Here is a 16,912-nt window from a genome sequence, read left to right as displayed (position 1 = left end):
AGCGTGTTTCCATCGCAACAAGCTTCTGTTTTTCTCTGTTTTCAGCCCATAAACGTCATAGACGAGGCTAATTTACGAGAAGGAACCTGAGAACACACCTCTTTTGTGTGTAGGATTGGAAGAGAGGAATTTTCTATGTAGAGATCTCTTCCGGGGAATTGCTTTTCGAGAATCGAGTTGCGTTTCGAGCGTCGAGACTTTGAAGGTAACGATTTTCATGTTATGATCTTTGAGTATTGGATTGCAAGTGTACTTCCTCTTTGTGAGGGAGTAGGAGCAGAGGAAGGCATGAGCCTCTGCAGGAGAAAAGCGCTCTGAGGAACTAGAGCCAGATCAGCCCAAGGGTTTCGTACCCGAGTTTGGAAAGTAGATCCACGGATCGGAGAGAGGTAGTCTCTCAAGTTGTGATCCGGAAGTTGGGATTCCCAAGTAAGGACTTCGTGTCCGGGAAAGCAGAGTTGTTCTGCGGGAAGAGGACTCTGGAAAGAGAGTTGGAAAAGAGTTGCAGGGATGCCATGCCTTGAGTCTGAAAGGTGAGATCCAGAGGTGAGAACCTTGATTCTCGAGGAATTGGAATAAGGAACGGAAGTTCTTTGGAATAGGGTTTTGCCCTAGGAATCGGAAGCTGAGGCTTCCGGGAACCATCAAGTCTTATTCTAGAACGAACGTGGTAATACGTTCGGTTCAAGTGCTTGTATAGACTTCTCCTCAGTAATAAAGATACTATTACGGGGGGGGGGACCAGCCCATCTTCTGGTCCCCAGTACTGTGTCGATCTTCTCACTTCTGTCTCTCTCTCTATTTATTTCTCTCTATATCCTCTGGCTTTAGTAATAAGTGATAAATCCTATTTATCCGAATGTATTTTATATTGTTATGCGCTCCCGTTTGTGACAATAGACGACCAATGACAAAGCTTCCTCCTAACTGACTGTATAACTGGCTCAAACTGTTGTTCCGGTGATACATCAATGCCAACCTGAAAGCCCAAGTAACGGCATGATTGTCCTAGAGCTAACCAAGTAAACCCATTTTGCACACCCCATTGTGGAGCTTCATCAACACCAATTAGAAAACCAAACGATTTATTCCAATTGATAAGAGCTCCGCTAGCAATGCAAAAAACAATAAGAGCATCCCGCAATCTATCCAACAAATGAGGTGCATATTGAGAGCAAACCAAGGTATCATCTGCGTACTCCTGATCCAATAAATCTGGTTCCCCTCACACTGGCATGTGAAGACCATGCAGTGAAGAAGTCCTGCCACGCAAGTATAAAGACATAGCCTCTGCAAAGAACAAGAAAAAGTAAGGAGCCAAAGGGCATCCCTGTCGCACAGATCTCGAGAGGTGAAACCAGCGACCAATACGACCATTGATAGCAACTGCACTATAAGAAAATATCTATGAAGCATGAATGAGATCAGCCATAAATGGTCACAATCGAGCAGCAATCATACGGGCTACAATCTTGTACACAAAAGACATGAGAATAATCGAGCGCCATTGGCGTATATAAGTAGAGCTCCCACCTTTTGGTATAAGAGGTACTAGCCCAGATGAAATGGCAAGAGGCATCTCCCCTGTATCAAACATATGTTGCAACCCTCGCAATAGAGTGTGACAAATCAAATCCCAATGTACCAAGAAAAATTGGCGGGTCAATCCATCATCCCCTGGACAAGAGGCACCATCAATGCCACGCACCACATCATGCATCTCCTGTAGTGAGAATGGAGCTAATAGAATCATACTCATATCCATTGTAACTACATGCTACACATGAGACCAAACCTCCTCTCTGACCTCTAGGATGGCAGGCATAATTGGCTCCACTGTAAACAAATGCTCAAAATAGTATGAAGCCAGATCGAGCACTACATCTGGATCTATATGTAGAGTGTCCTCGATATCCCGCAATGCCCGTAAGGATGTCCAAGCGGCCACTATCGAAATGTGCGAAAAAGTCTTTGTTCATCCTATCATCTTTAGAAATCCAAGAGGATACTGAGGCATGATAGGTGAAGTCAGACTTTTCAAGCTGATGCTGATTGAGTGTCTCTCTAGTGTCCGTCTCTCTATCTCCCAAGAATGCATCGCCTGGATAATCCTCAAGCAAACGCCGTATACAAGCAAGCCTATCTTGGAGCTGCCGCTCACGTTGAAACAAATCTCTACGTCTCTCGCTTGCAACATGTCTATAGACATCAGATGATGCAGCAACGCAAGAAGCAAGATGCTGAGCCGGACCACATGTAGTAGGAACATCTGCAGACCATATCAACTGTAGCGAGTGGGTCAGTAAAGTATCCTGAAATACAGTATCAAGAATACGTGCTCCCTTGTGAGGCCCTGCCGATGTCTAGAACTACAAAAGCAATGAGACAAGAGAATAATCAGACAAAACTGTGGCTGGCCAAATGGTCCCAGTGAAGCAACCCATCTCTCAACATAAAATCGATCCAAGCGCTCAAGCAACCTGCCAGCCTGCCTCCGAAAACCCCAAGTAAAGTTTAAGGACTGGGAGGTGCGGCCAAAGGAAGAAACAAGCCACGCATCCTCCGCAGAAAGTGTAAACAATAATCGATCCCATGCATCACGCTTCGATCTCGCAATAGAAGGTAGAACACGGGTTTCAACACACTGCCAATCCCCAGATGTCTCTACATTATTGAAGTCCCCTGCCATAATGCAAGAGTCCACAGTAGGTTATGCATGCGCAATCTGGTCCCAAAACAAGGCTCTCAAGCAAGCACGAATCAGGGCATAAATGCATAGAATACCAAGTAATCTCTCACCAATTTGCAATGAGATCCACATAGCCCGGCCTGGAACCAGAGTACCATGACCTCTAACAGAATTCCTCCATCGAGAACCCATAGAAATACATACGCCACCACTTGTCTGATGAACCCCTACTGCTGTCTCCCAATATGTGTAGGAATTTCCAAGCAATAGCTTCCTGCATGCATGAAATCTCTGCTCAGATAATTTGTGCTCTTGCACCAGCAAAATCTCCACATTACCGGATACATGAGTACATAGATCTCTTCTCAACAAATTTGGTCTGGGGCCACTGGTGCTAGAGTGATGCAACCCATTTACATTCCAAGACACAATATGCAAAACCATAACAACGAATATGCAAAGAGGTGAACCACAAAAGCATACAAAGCTCTAACAACACGCGCATTTGGCCCCTTGACCAAGGGTCCACACTACCAATGGTAATGCATCAACATCCGGTGGCAACGGCAGCATAAGTTGGCCAGGCAAAAACGATCGTGCCGCGGTATACCAAGCCGAGAAACATTGGCGCGGACAATGCAATGCCTCAATAACTGCTGCATGTGGCCATGCTCTCATAGTCTCTGCTGCCATGTCGGTTCCACCGAGAATATGATAGGCAAACAGTAGCATCCATCAGTATCTATCCACTACACCGCACCAATACTCTGAGGAAACGGCTGTGCCAGAAGGAAGGGTGGTAAACACCCGAACCATGATTGCGTTGATTGCATAGTATGTTGATGTACATGCTCAAAAATCGTGCTCTCTGACCATGTCGCGGTGGTATCAAAAAGGCAACGTGAAGGACATCATGGGACACTCATGGCTGCCCAATACTACCTGACCCTTCTTCGCACGGCGAAGAATATAGACTCTCACCAGCATAGGGCCTGAAGCGTCCCCATTGTGCTCTGCTCTAGAGAACTCCCACTCAGGAGGAGCACTATCCATGAAGATCCGAGGAACATGTGGTGGCGGGGGGGCAGTGAGCAGTGGGATGTCTAGTCGCTGGAGGAGGGGGCGGGGGAGGAGGAGTGCAGCGTGGAGGAGAATACAGAGGTGGAAACTCTGTCTCCATATCAAAATCAGGATCTGGTGCAACCTATGCTGCTGAGGTAGATGGATCTCTAGGATGCGCTCAAGATGCATGAGGGCGAAGTCCAGGAGAGCGGGTACGCGCCAGAGGGGTGGCAGACATCTGGGAAGCAATGGGGGAAGCTGCAGGGGGTGCCGATATAGTGCCTGTAGCTGCTCGGTGAAGGCCAAGAGTGTGCCATCTCCAACCTCTCTACCATCCCTGATCACCACCTTGGGGAGGTGATTGGTCCGAGCAATGCTGTGCTGAATTAAGTCATCTTTGACTCTAGAAAAGTTTCTCTGCTCTCACTGAACCTGGTGATAGTGTGCTATCTCGAAACCTCCATCCAAATGTTGCTTTTGATTTAGGTGGGGTTTCATAGATATCGTCGTCTCCGAGGTTGGCTAATTGGTCCATCTCCCCCACAACTAGCACAACCCAAACCGCTGCTCAACGGAACCTGCAAGAATCCTGCCTGCTGCTGTGTGATTGATTCCTGTATACCACTACCAGCACTCAACAAGGGAACAAGGTACCACAGCCCATTGCGAGCGCTCAAGATCAAAGACTGAATGCAAACGAATAGCTACCTTTTGGGTCAGCGTGCGGCGTTGAGCAACACAAGGGCACCAAATGACAACCCCCAAAGGGGACGATAAGTCCAGGGCGCGCAAGCCTGCAGACCCGAAATCTGTATACTGTCCTGCGAGAGAGAGAGAGAGAGAGAGAGAGAGAGAGAGAGAGAGAGAGAGAGAAGAAGAAGAGAATTTTAACGTCGTAGGAAACTATCCCAAGAGACCTCAAAGACAGAGAGAGAGAGAGAGAGAGAGAGAGAGAGAGAGAGAGAGAGGATGACGTTGCCATTGAGGCAGCCACTCGACACTATTCTGGACGTACTCTTATTGGTCGGATAGTTGGACAATTTCCATCTCGCTCTTCGATTCGCGATTGGATTCAGTTTGCACTTGGAGGCGCCACGAGCCGCATCCTGGAGCTCACCATGTCGGGCAGGGGAATCTTCTTGGTGCAGTTATCGGATGTCTCCAGTACGGACTCTCTTCTTGCTCGCTCCCCTATCATAGCGGGGAGTAGACTGTTGGTACTCGATCGATGGACCCCAGAGTTTGATGTGGAGGAGTTTGATCGCCATCAGCGCATCCCCAGATTTTCGGTCACCCTCTCTTTCCCCTCTTTACCCGTTTCGCCCTTTATCCCGTTGGGGTATCATGATTCGTGGATCACTTATTACTGCGGTCAGAACTCGAGTACAGGTCTATGCGCCAGGCGACACCCAGTTTCCAGATGTTGTTCATTTTAGATCCCAGGCTAGTGGGAGGACCCGCTTACAGCGCCTGGTGGTTACTGGTTGTCTGCAGTGCTTACATTGCCATGCTTTTGGTCACCTGGCCCGGGTCTGCCCCACAAATTTTTAAGAAGATGCAGGTGATGATTAAGGCGGGGTAGAGCCTTTTGAGGGATGACATTGAGAAAGAGATGTATGCAAATGCGGAGACTTACAAAAAAGCTATGTATACAGATATGAGGAAAGAATTGGACAAGGAGATCCATGGTAAGCGGGACGAGATGTACACATCATCTAAGGCCGAAATGCAGACAATTGTGAGGGCAGAAGTGTCTGTTCTTGAATGTATGATGACCTATGTGACCAGCCTTAAAATGGCAGCATGGAATTGTAATGGATCAATGAAGCTCGATGTAGGCACATTTGAGGATAGCTTTAAGGGAAGAGACATCATCTTTAACCGGAAACGCATGACTCCTGGCGGCACATTACCTAGAGTGACGGGATACCATTGGGAGACTACTTGTAGGCAGGATGTGAAATCAACGCATAAAGGAGGGGGGTCAGGAGGTGTGGCAATCCTATTCATGGAGGAGCTTCAACCCCTCATTCGTATTGTTCGGAGGGATGAGTAGGCCAAATATATGTGGGTCAATGTGAGAGCGGAGACAGGGAGGCCACTCTACATTGCAATATGCTATTTTGACCCCACCACATCTCATTACCTTCGACCAAGGGACAATCACCTTACATGATATTGGATGAGGACATATGGGAGTTCTCTAGGGATGGAGATGTCATTCTTATGGGAGACTTTAATGCAAGGACGGGCCAATCTCAGACAGCTTTCTACGATACCTCAGAGGAAATGCTGAGAGAATTGGATGTCAATGATATGGGGTATTCGCAGGATGAAGAGCACACTGTATATTGGGGATATCTGACAGATTTTGGGACTTCACATGGACTGGCCACCTTGAATGGCCTCCAGAGATTTCCAGCGTCGAGTGGGTTCACTTGTTTCCCTCATAGACATGGGGCAAGCACAGTGGATTATGTTTTAGCTAAGCCTAATTTCATACCCTCTATTCAAGACTTTACAGTCGGGCCCAGGCCTATTGGGGTAGTTGTAGACCATGCCCTCCTCACGTTTACCGTCTCATTCCAGTTCAGCACAGCTCGGCTCGCACAAACATCTACACATACCCGATACACTTTAACTTCCGAGACTGATTCTGTCTACATAGATGGTATCTACAGACACTTATGCACAGAGGATCCGGGGAGACCTCTCAAGGAGCTCACTTATATATTGACAGAGAATTACAAAGTGCAGCAGCAGATGCATACCCACACATTGAACCTGGGCAGCGACGACGTTTTGGGAGCACACCCCAAAATAGCTGGTATGATGAGGAGTGCAGAGAGACCAAAGCCCGACTTCAGAGGAAGGTACTTCTAGGAGTCATTACTCACAGGCAGTCACGGCTTGCTTCTCGGTGTTTGGTACGACAGCAGAAGAGGGTGTTTCTAGCTCGACTAGAGCAGGATTTATATCGGTTGTTTTTGAGCCAGGATTCAGGCGAAGCATGGCAACTCTTCCATGAGCACTCTTCCCCACCAGTCATCACTTCTATGGAGGTATGGGGTCAGTATGCATCATCCCTCTAACAATCTCAAGGCAGCCACCTCTTCTAGATCCACCAGAGCCATGCCCACACACATGTACTTTCTTTACCGCCGAGATGGTAAAGAAAGCCATTGACACGATGAAGACCGGGAGAGCATATGATCACGATGGCCTCGTAACAGAGCATTTTATACATGCCAGAGATCTGCTTGCAGAGCTTCTAGCAATGATGTTCAACTGGGCCATGTGCAAGGGCCTACCTAATACTTAGAGTTTGTCAACTATTGTACCTATTTTCAAGTTAGGGGACCCTATGGAGCCTGGGAACTACCGCACTATCATGATTGGACACACATTGGCACGGTTGTACACATCCATTCTTGAGCAACAATTGAGTAGATGGGCGGAGAGAGAGGGTGTATGGGCAACAGACACAGGCGCTAGAGATTGAGACTGGCAGATTTAGGAGAGTACCATCAGAGGTGAGGATATGTGTCATATAGAGCCAGAGACAGAGTTACATCACATTTGTTATTGTCCAGTATACTATGAGATATGAGGCCGCTTTCATTGTCTATTTAGAGAGGGCTTTGGACCATTGGCTAGAGTCCTGAAATATCAGGATCAAAGATGCCTTGGGTTTATTTTGGTAGAGCTACGCAGACACAGGGAGAGTCTTGAGGAGATCAGGCAACAGGAGACATTCATAGAGGGAGATTACTAACTTCTTTAGAGCAAGCCTCAAGGGCTCAACAGCCAGATGAGCATGCTCCACAGCCGACTTCAGAGCCTATGAGGGCGACCACGACATCGACGGAAGCTCCATCAGAGGATCAGGACTATTCCAGCACGACATGTGAGACGCCCAGTACGACTATTTATAGAGGTAGACATTGACGAAGCTCTTCAGAGACCGATGCAGTATTTTCTCGAGCAGCGCCCAATGTCAGGCATCCTCGAACACTGATGATGATGATGATGATGATGATGATGTTTTTATTCTCACTATACTTCACTTTATTTTATTTTTGTACCCAGACATTGGATTAGATCCACCAAAATTGTATCAGTTTGGTCTCATAGGTCATTTTGGCCTTTTGAAGACGTTTAATATAACATTACATTTCATGTCATTTCATCTCTAGCGCGTGCCCCTCCTGTTGCTCCTCTCTTTCGCACCCCTCCTGTTGCTGCCCTCTTCCCCCCCCCCCCCCCCGCAAGATCTGCATCACACTGCTGCATTTGCAAAACTCAGAAGTTCCAAACCACAAACCAGGGCAATTTGAAAATTTCAGAACCGTTTTCTGGGATTTTCTAGGAATTCAAGACGTGCAAATGCAGGATTCAGTTTCTCAGCATTTCAAAAATTGTATAAATCGTATGCTTCTCATGTATGCTTGATGTGGGAGAATATGTATACTTGATGCGGGAGAACATGTACGCATAATGTGGAAGAACATGTATGTGTAGTTTCTCTTTGAAAAGAGCTTTCCTCTCCCCTCTCCCTATCCCTTTGCGGCTCTCTAGAGGATGCCATTCAGAAATGCAAAGAAGAAAAGAGTGAGATCATTAACAAGATCAACCGCAACCTCTTGGGCACAATAAAGACGCTCGAAGAACGCGCGTCAGTGCAAGAAAGCAAGATAAACACTCTTGAAGATCGTGTGATGGCCCAAGATGAAGAGATTGCGTTACTCAAGAAGGAGCTTGCAGATTTGCGATCACGAAACGCACTTAAAAGAGGGAGAGCTCCAGCCCTCGGTAGTTGAGGATCTCAACACGATCAAAGAACAAGTGCGGGCCATCAAAGAAGGCGAGGAGAAACACAAAGAAATGACGACTTCGTGGGTAGATGTTATTACAAAGACCCAACAAAAAGCGGACGAGGTCGAGAAATGGATCGCAATCACCAAGAAAGGGAAAGGCAAGGAAGCAACCCCCACACCCACCATCATTAACATAACGCTAGCAGAGGAGCAAAGGAGGCGTATGCGTGCCTTACATGTGAGGATTTGTGGCCTCAAAGACCAAGATAATATTGATGCAAAGGTAAAAGAACTCATGTGAGGCGTATGCGTGCCTTACATGTGAGGATCTCAACACGATCAAAGAACAAGTGCGGGCCATCAAAGAAGGCGAGGAGAAACACAAAGAAATGACGACTTCGTGGGTAGATGTTATTAAAAAGACCCAACAAAAAGCGGACGAGGTTGAGAAATGGATCGCAATCGCCAAGAAAGGGAAAGGCAAGGAAGCAACCCCCACACCCACCATCATTAACATAACGCTAGCAAAGGAGCAAAGGAGGCGTATGCGTGCCTTACATGTGAGGATTTGTGGCCTCAAAGACCAAGATAATATTGATGCAAAGGTAAAAGAACTCATGACTTTGATGGGGGTTAGTGAGCCGACGCATACGAGACCTTAAAGAGGGAGCAATGGGGAAACCTCGAAGGAAAGGGCACTTATCCTTTGTTTCCCCTCCCAAGAAGTGAAGGACTTTTTGAAGAAGAGACCAACTCTTAAAAAGACCGCCATCTTTCTTGTTAGATTTACACCACTCTGTTGCTTCACTCAGGTCTAGGGCATACATGTACGGCTAGTATCTCTCCGGCTGGCCACCCACTGCATTGTCCGGCCGCCCACCTTGTATAGGCGCCCTACTTTATTTTCCATGCTGGGTCGTAGGCGCTTTCTCCTGCACTGCTCGACCTCCCGCTTGGGCACCTATATATGGGGCCGGGGGGGTACCCACTTCTTAGTCATAGTCATAGATACTGATACGTTGTATTGCAGGTCTCTTGCTCTGGTAGTCAGTGGGGGGCTGATCGCCCCCTCTTCCACACATAGCGTTTTGTGATGTCTACTCTCTGTCTCTCTCTCTCTCCCCCCTCTCACACTTCCGCACATGCGCACTCTCACATGGTATCAGAAGCTCAGCTTTCCATGGTCTGGGACTGGGCGCATCACCTTTCTGCATCAAGTTCTCCTTCGAAGAAGATGATCAGCCAGCGTTTTTGCAATAGCCAGGCAAGCAATGGAATCCGGAGCTTTTCTGTCGCGGGAGACCCCACCTCCACCTGCGTTTTTTGCTCTCCCACATGGCGATCACCTTTTGGCAGCCAGCACCAGCCTTTTCAAGCACTTTTGTCGCCAGAAAACCCTCTCTACCACCTGCGTTTTCAGCCAGCAATTTGCGGTTTTGGCAAATCTGCGTTTCAGGGCTGAAATGCCTGCGTTTTTGGACAGCAGGGCAGCGTTTTTGCAAGAGAGGGGGAGGGCTGGCCACACCCGTCTGGATCTTGCCTCCAACCCGGCTTGGTATCCGATGCTTTGCCGGCAAGATTCCTCTTCATCTGCTACAGATTTCAGCCATGTACACCTGCTGTTTTCTCCGTTTTCAGCCAACCTGGGGTTGTGACTTTGATTCCCCACCCTCCCCAGACCCTCTGCACTGCTCCGGACCATGGCGGGAACGTACAAGCACGCTGAAATTCGCTGGACAGCAGCGTTTTCATCACCTCGCAGTTGCATTTTTGGGTGGACAGCAGCCACATGGTTGTGTTTTTCACAGAGGATGAAGTAACCTCCCGCCAGGACACCATCCAGCGGTGGTCCATGCAATCTCTCAGTGACTCCTGCAGTACACGGTTTCTTCGAAATCAGCTTGATCATCTACAGGCGTACCATCCTTGAATAATCCATTCAATCCGGCCATTATTCAGCGGTTGCGCACTCCAGAGGGGGGGGTGACTTGTGGTTTGCTATGGACACACCTATGCACTCATCAGAGGAGTTCACACGAGATATGGCCATGGTGGCATATGGGATTCCGACATTCCCAGAGAGGACACCACCATCTTGGGTGGACAGACACTTACCACTTCACCTCGACACGTCAGATCACTTGCTTCTACATGGACTTAGGGAAAGGATCTTGGATCTCTTCCTGGACAGGTTCATTGCTTGGATTTACAGACAAGAGTGGGACTTTCTTGGAGAGTTTACCCGCGAAATGCGAGAGATCAGCAATCATTACGCAACTACATCCGGAGTCGCCCGGAGCTTGGCTTGGATGCCAGATGGTAGTGCATTTGCTCTTCTACACTCTTGATCATTTGGATTGCTACCTTCAGAGTTGCTTACACTCACCCTTGGTAACCTTACAGCAAACTTATCCCCCGACTTGGGCAATAGGCCACTCCTAGCTCATTCACATTGAGCGCCACACCGAGATGTGGTTTGGTGGCGTTGGCGTGGATTTTATTTTGGTTGACACTGGAGGATGGGAGGCAAGAGATACACGCAAGACGGTGCAAACAGATTGGTCTGGCCTTTCCTCTTCTCAGAGATTCTTCACAGCGCAGACAGCTCAGTCTGGCTTCCCTATTTCTACAAGATGATTACGGTGCAGACAGCTTGGTCTCACCACACCTCTTCTAAGAGGCCCTTCACAGTGCAGATTGTTGAGACTGGCTTTCCCCTCATCTTGGATTACCCTACCTACTGAAAGGACACCATCCAGTGGTGGTGACTGTTGCAGCTTACGGTAGCTTCTACAATGCAGACTATTTAGTCTGGCTTTCCTTGTTTCGGAGGACGTTTTACGACGCAGATTGCTACATCTGGCCTTCCTCAAGTTTTTCACAGCTTAGCCACCTGACCACACTGGGTTGCAGGTTCATGCATTGACAGGCTTCCAGTCATTCTCATGACGGTTCCTAGGCTTCCCCATTTTCTCCAGAGGTTTTGACAACAGACACCACAAATCCTATTGGGCAGGACACTCGCAGGTCTATTCGCACTTCCTTTACGACGAGTTGTTTTCACACTCGGTCTGGGACCTTCACGCAGTATCTTCACCTTGCATCGGCGGAGAACAACAATTTGCTAAACTGCTCATGATGGCATCTTTCCACGAAGATCTCTTGGCGGTTGGGACACCCCAGACTGTTTCTACACTCATGGAGTATCCTTCAGTGAACATCGCAGCAGACATCTTCATCATTTGCCTCACATCTTCGGCTTCACGCGGTTTGTTCAACATCAGGTGTAGAGAGAGGGTGTTAGATTTACACCACTCTGCTGCTTCACTCAGGTCTAGGGCATACATGTACGGCTAGTATGTCTCCGCGCTGGCCATCCACTGCATTGTCTGGCTGCTGGGCAGTCGCCCACCTTGTATAGGCGCCCCAAGGCGCCCTACTTTATTTTTCATGTTGGGTGGTGGGGGCTCTCCTGCACTGCTCCACCTCCCCCTTGGGCACCTATATATGGGGCCAGCGGGGCTACTCACTTCTCAATCATAGTCATAGATACCGATACGTTGTATTGCAGGTATCTTGCTCTGGTAGTCAATGGGGGGCTGATCGCCCCCTCTTCCACACATAGCATTTTGTGTTTTCTCTCTCTCTCTCTCTCTCTCTCTCTCTCTCTCTCTCTCTCTCTCTCTCTCTCTCTCTCTCTCTCTCTCTCTCTCTCTCTTTCTTTTTTGGAAAAATCAGTGCTGTATATTACTGAGTACAATATAATCCCCAACGGATGCCAAAATAGCCTGTCACGTGGGGTGTACAAGCTGAATGTAAGGGTGAGAGCCACTATAGTGACAACTCGACTAGAACAATCTCATGGTCGTCGGTGTGATGAGTGTAGGAGAAACCACCGAGGGGGGGCATAATCCCATGTAATCTGACCACCTGTAAGTGTGAAGAAGAGTGGAGATCGGGCCCAACGCCGAAGGAAGGCAAATCGACAAGCCTCGGCTGCTCTAGATGTACCTGAGGAAGAATCCCACTGCCAAATCAGGGTGTGAATGATGTCCAGCCAAATGGCAGTGAGGGTATCCGGAAGGAGCTGTGGAGCCGCACTGAGAATGTGAAGACAACGAGCTTTCCAAACATTCCATAGTGTAATGCTAGTGATGACTGAAAAGATTTCATCACGTGTCTGTGGATCCCCCTGCCAAGCAATCTGTGGTAACATAGCCAAAGTCCCTCGCCGATAACCAGTCGAGGTAAGCATAAGAGCTGGATCTGTGTCTGAGCCCTCGTAGAAAAGATGCAGTCCGGGCATCGGCATCAACCATGAGACAGATCCCCAAGTGAGAAATCCATGCTGAACACCGGCTCTGCTAAGTAAAAAGCAAACTGCTAGCCACACTACATGTGAAGACGAGCATGACCAAAGACAGTGTGCAAGTGACTCAGGAGGTCGCAAAGGACAGCGAGTACATAATGGATCACGACCCATAGTAGCTAGCCAAGTCCCAACTGGAAGTCCTCCATGTGCAATCATCCACATGAGAAAAGAAATACGACGAGCCGCATGTAAACCCCAAATGGCTGACCAAAACTGCTGTAGATAGGCATGGGAGAGACCTGAATGTAACCAGAAACGCATACGAGTGGGCTGCTCTGTATGTTGTCTCATCAATGCTAATCTTCCAATTCTGACAGTGTACTCAAAGAATGATACAGGTGCACCGGTGGGGTTAGAGTGAGGCCAATGCCACTCTCCTGGGTCCCAATAAAGCTGAGATAGGGCACTACCCTCCCACACCCAAAGCCTCCAAAGTGCGGCATCAGCGGAAGCTCTCTCTCTCTCTCTCTCTCTCTCTCTCTCTCTCTCTCTCTCTCTCTCTCTCTCTCTCTCTCTCTCTCTCTCTCTCTCTCTCTCTCTCTCTCTCTCTCTCTCTCTCTCTCTCTCTCTCTCTCTCTCTCTCTCTCTCTCTCTCTCTCTCTCTCTCTCTCTCTCTCTCTCTCTCTCTCCTTCACACGTGTACACTCACATTTCTCGGAGATGACCTCACCCTCTCGTGGATCGCTCATATGCACGAGGTAATGCCGGACATTCCAGCGGCAAGGGAAAAAGGTAAGATTGCTTTTTACTGAGATGGAAGAGTGGTGATATAGGAGCGACACAGCACGCTCCGCATGACGGTGCGAGACCTATGGGACCACACTCAAAGTTGCTACTTGGAACTGTAATGGATCTCTACGCCTTGATGTGGGTGCTTTTGAGGATAGTTTTACTGGGAGGGACATCATTTTCTACTATGAGACACATCAGACTCCTGGGCAGTCTATGCGACATGTTAGCGGATACACATGGGAGACAGCTTGCAAAAAGGAGACTCGATCAAAGCACGAAGGACGGGGCTAGGGGGGAGTGGCAGTTTTATTCAGGGAGGAGTTGCAGCCATTGATAAATATAGCCCACAGGGATGAGCAGGCTAGGTACATGTGGGTGAGATTGAGGGCAGAGACAGGCAAATATCTCTACATTGCTAGTTGCTACTTTCCTTCGTGTACATCTATATATGCATCACCTAGAGGACAGCCCCCTTTTTTTGCTTTAGATGATGACATATGGGAGTTCTCTAGGGATGGTGACATTATCATCCTAGGGGACTTCAATGCTAGGACTACCCATCACCAGATAGTATTTTATGATACTTCAGAGGAGATGCTGAGGGAGTTGGATGTTGCAGAGATGGGCCTATCTAGAGTATCACAGTATGTGGAGCATACTGAGTATGGACGGCACTTGATAGACATGGGGACTGCACATGCATTGGCCATTCGGAATGGCCTACAAAGTTTTCCCTCGGCGGGAGGTTTTACATCCTTTCCACACAGACATGGAGCCAGCACAATGGATTATGTCATGGCACAACCGAGCTTTATCTCTAGTATCCAGGACCTCACAGTTAAACCCAGACCTGTTGGTGTGGCAGTAGATCATGCCCTTGTGTCGATGACCATCTCTTTCTAGTTTAGTGTAGCACAGAGGCCACGGGTAGCAACCCCTACTCACTACACGTTCACACGGGAGACAAACTCTATCTAGACTCTACATAGATCGGATCTATAGACGTCTATGCACTGAGGAGCCAGAATTTTCAAGTTACCCAACTCTGCCAGAAGTTGCAATCCAAAGAAGGATGTCATGTAACTCCGGGCAAAAATTTTCTTGAAAGCTTGCCAAGTCCTTGGAGTGTGTGGCTTGGTAGCTATCCACCACCACATAGCACTGTCTCTGAGAAAAGCGGTGGCTCAAGAGATCTTTGATTCTTCAATGTAGTTCCACATAGCATAGATAACGTCAAATTGTTGCAGAAACTGTAAAGCTTTCCTTCTACTTTTCTCTCCTAAAAAGGTGAAAAAAAATTATGTAGAATCTGGAAGCGCCATCTTGCTCTGTTTGCTTTTGAATTGACCAGTGTGCTTTCAAGAAAGCACACGCCTGAAGCTCTAATACAACTGTAACAAAACTTCAACTGGACAGATCAGACTTGAACAAACTACTAGCACTTCAAAACAATAGAATTGAAAAAGAGAGAGAATCCACACTACACGGAGTGGCAAAGTTCCACTTCTAGACTACTCTTGCCCCAAACCCCAACGCCCCTTTTGGTATTTCTTTATATCGCTTCAACAAGGTACAACTTCGGGACTCTGCTTTGCTCCTCTACGAGGTAGGATGCCGAAGAGAGTGCCCAGTACATGAGATGCCACATCAACTTGTTCTACGTAATTTTGTGTGTGAGAGTGTTCTGCTTTGTTTAAGGTTTAGGCCCCTCGGCCAAACTCCTCCAAAGTTGGTAGGGTTGGGATTATTATAAATTAATCAAGATTCATAACCCCTAAGTCTTCAAGAAGGTTTTAGGCCCCTCGGCCGTCGTGAGTAAGTTAGTCAAATCTTTAAGGATTGCCGCATCAACGGTTTGTGACATTCTTCCATCCAAAGATTGGTAGAGTCGATATCAGCCACAAAGGAGGGATACAAGGCATATCACTAGCAAAGGTATATTGAGTGATCGAGCAACAAAGCTCGGGAGATTGAGGAGGCTCAGGATGAGGGGATGCTTTCATCGCCAAAGGAAGTTACACAGAGGATTAGATCTATATTGGCGAGACATGGGAGATGCCCTGTGTAGACTCGCACCATGGAGGGCAACCATACAATCATGCAAAGACTGATACGAGCCATATCCAGATTCTGATACACACATATCCATTATTTTCTATGTGTTCTCAGAGATACGCACCCACCTTTTGTATTTGTATCCCTCAAGCTCTTGATACCCACCTTTTACAAGTCTAATAATGTATCTGTTTAGTTAGTTTCTTTCTTTCTATCAAGACCTTGTATCAAATCCAATATGATGTAACTCTTTGGTCTCATAGCCCATTTTGGCCTTTAGAAGACATTAGTATAACATTTCATTTCATCGTGTCTCTCTCTCTCTCTCTCTCTCTCTCTCTCTCTCTCTCTCTCTCTCTCTCTCTCTCTCATGTACACTTATGCTCCCTTTCAATGCACACAAAATTGGCCTCTAAATAACTGATGCAAAGGTCAAAAACTGATTGAGGCTTCCTCAGTAGTGGGTTCATCAAAAGTGTACTAATGTTCCTGTTGATCTCAAGTCTATTGATTATCAAACTCAAAGCCAGCATCACAGCTGCACTTGGACATTGCAATAGTCTCCCGTTGGGGAAAAAATTAAGTTGTGTGTGTGTGTGTGTGTGTGTGTGTGTGTGTGTGTGTGTGTGTGTGTGTGTGTGTGTGCGCGCGCGCGCGTGTGGTGCGTACCAAAAGGAAAGCATACCCAATAGAAGAGCAGCAGGGGCAAAGGCCCCGATTGAGGCCAGCTGCATGCTGCTGCTCCGTTGGAACCTTGAGCGATCAGGTGCAGGCTGGATCAAACAAGTCTATCGCTTCTCTTCTCAATGTCTATCTAACGTGGCTTAACAGCTCAAGCATAAAATCAAAATAACGAGGGAGCCAATGCAAATTGAGGGGCTGTGCACACGCGCACTCTCTCAACAGCCCTTGAAGGATTTACCCCTTCTTAACACTAGGCTATGTAGCAAATTTGGACCCGGGAATAAGAAGATTATGGTCATTTTAAGAATAATAGTTGGCACATGCTTGGGGGAGAAATGCTTGGTATACCCTAATCTAGATGCATATAATATACAAGGACAAATGAGGAGAAGCTAATGAAACTACTACTATTACGACATGGGATACAAGAGGTTTATGTTGTCCTATCACTCACGTTATGTACCACTACGTAGTTGGTACTTTCTCAAAGTCTCAATGAAG

General features: G+C 47.5%; 1 protein-coding gene across 3 annotated transcripts in view; it reads right to left on the bottom strand.

The window, feature by feature from the left end:
* Positions 1-16,590, bottom strand: part of LOC147427051 (piezo-type mechanosensitive ion channel component) — a 195,619-nt gene extending 179,029 nt beyond the window's left edge. Inside the window, exons 1-2 of one of the 3 annotated variants that reach the window (XM_086499260.1) lie at positions 16,413-16,559; positions 2,800-2,963 (exon numbers count right to left, since the gene is read on the bottom strand). In XM_086499260.1, the coding sequence (XP_086355386.1) occupies positions 2,800-2,881 (82 nt within the window). In that variant the 5' untranslated portion in view covers positions 2,882-2,963; positions 16,413-16,559. Of the gene's footprint in view, positions 1-2,799; positions 2,964-16,412 lie in introns of all 3 variants that reach the window. The other 2 variants (XM_086499261.1, XM_086499262.1) reach the window with 2 other exon arrangements.
* Between the last annotated feature and the right edge of the window lie 322 nt (positions 16,591-16,912).

Source organism: Adiantum capillus-veneris, chromosome 24 (assembly GCF_014529385.1).
Source record: "Adiantum capillus-veneris isolate H3 chromosome 24, ASM1452938v2, whole genome shotgun sequence".
Taxonomy (NCBI): domain Eukaryota; kingdom Viridiplantae; phylum Streptophyta; class Polypodiopsida; order Polypodiales; family Pteridaceae; genus Adiantum; species Adiantum capillus-veneris.
This window is presented reverse-complemented; position numbering and strand designations above follow the sequence as displayed.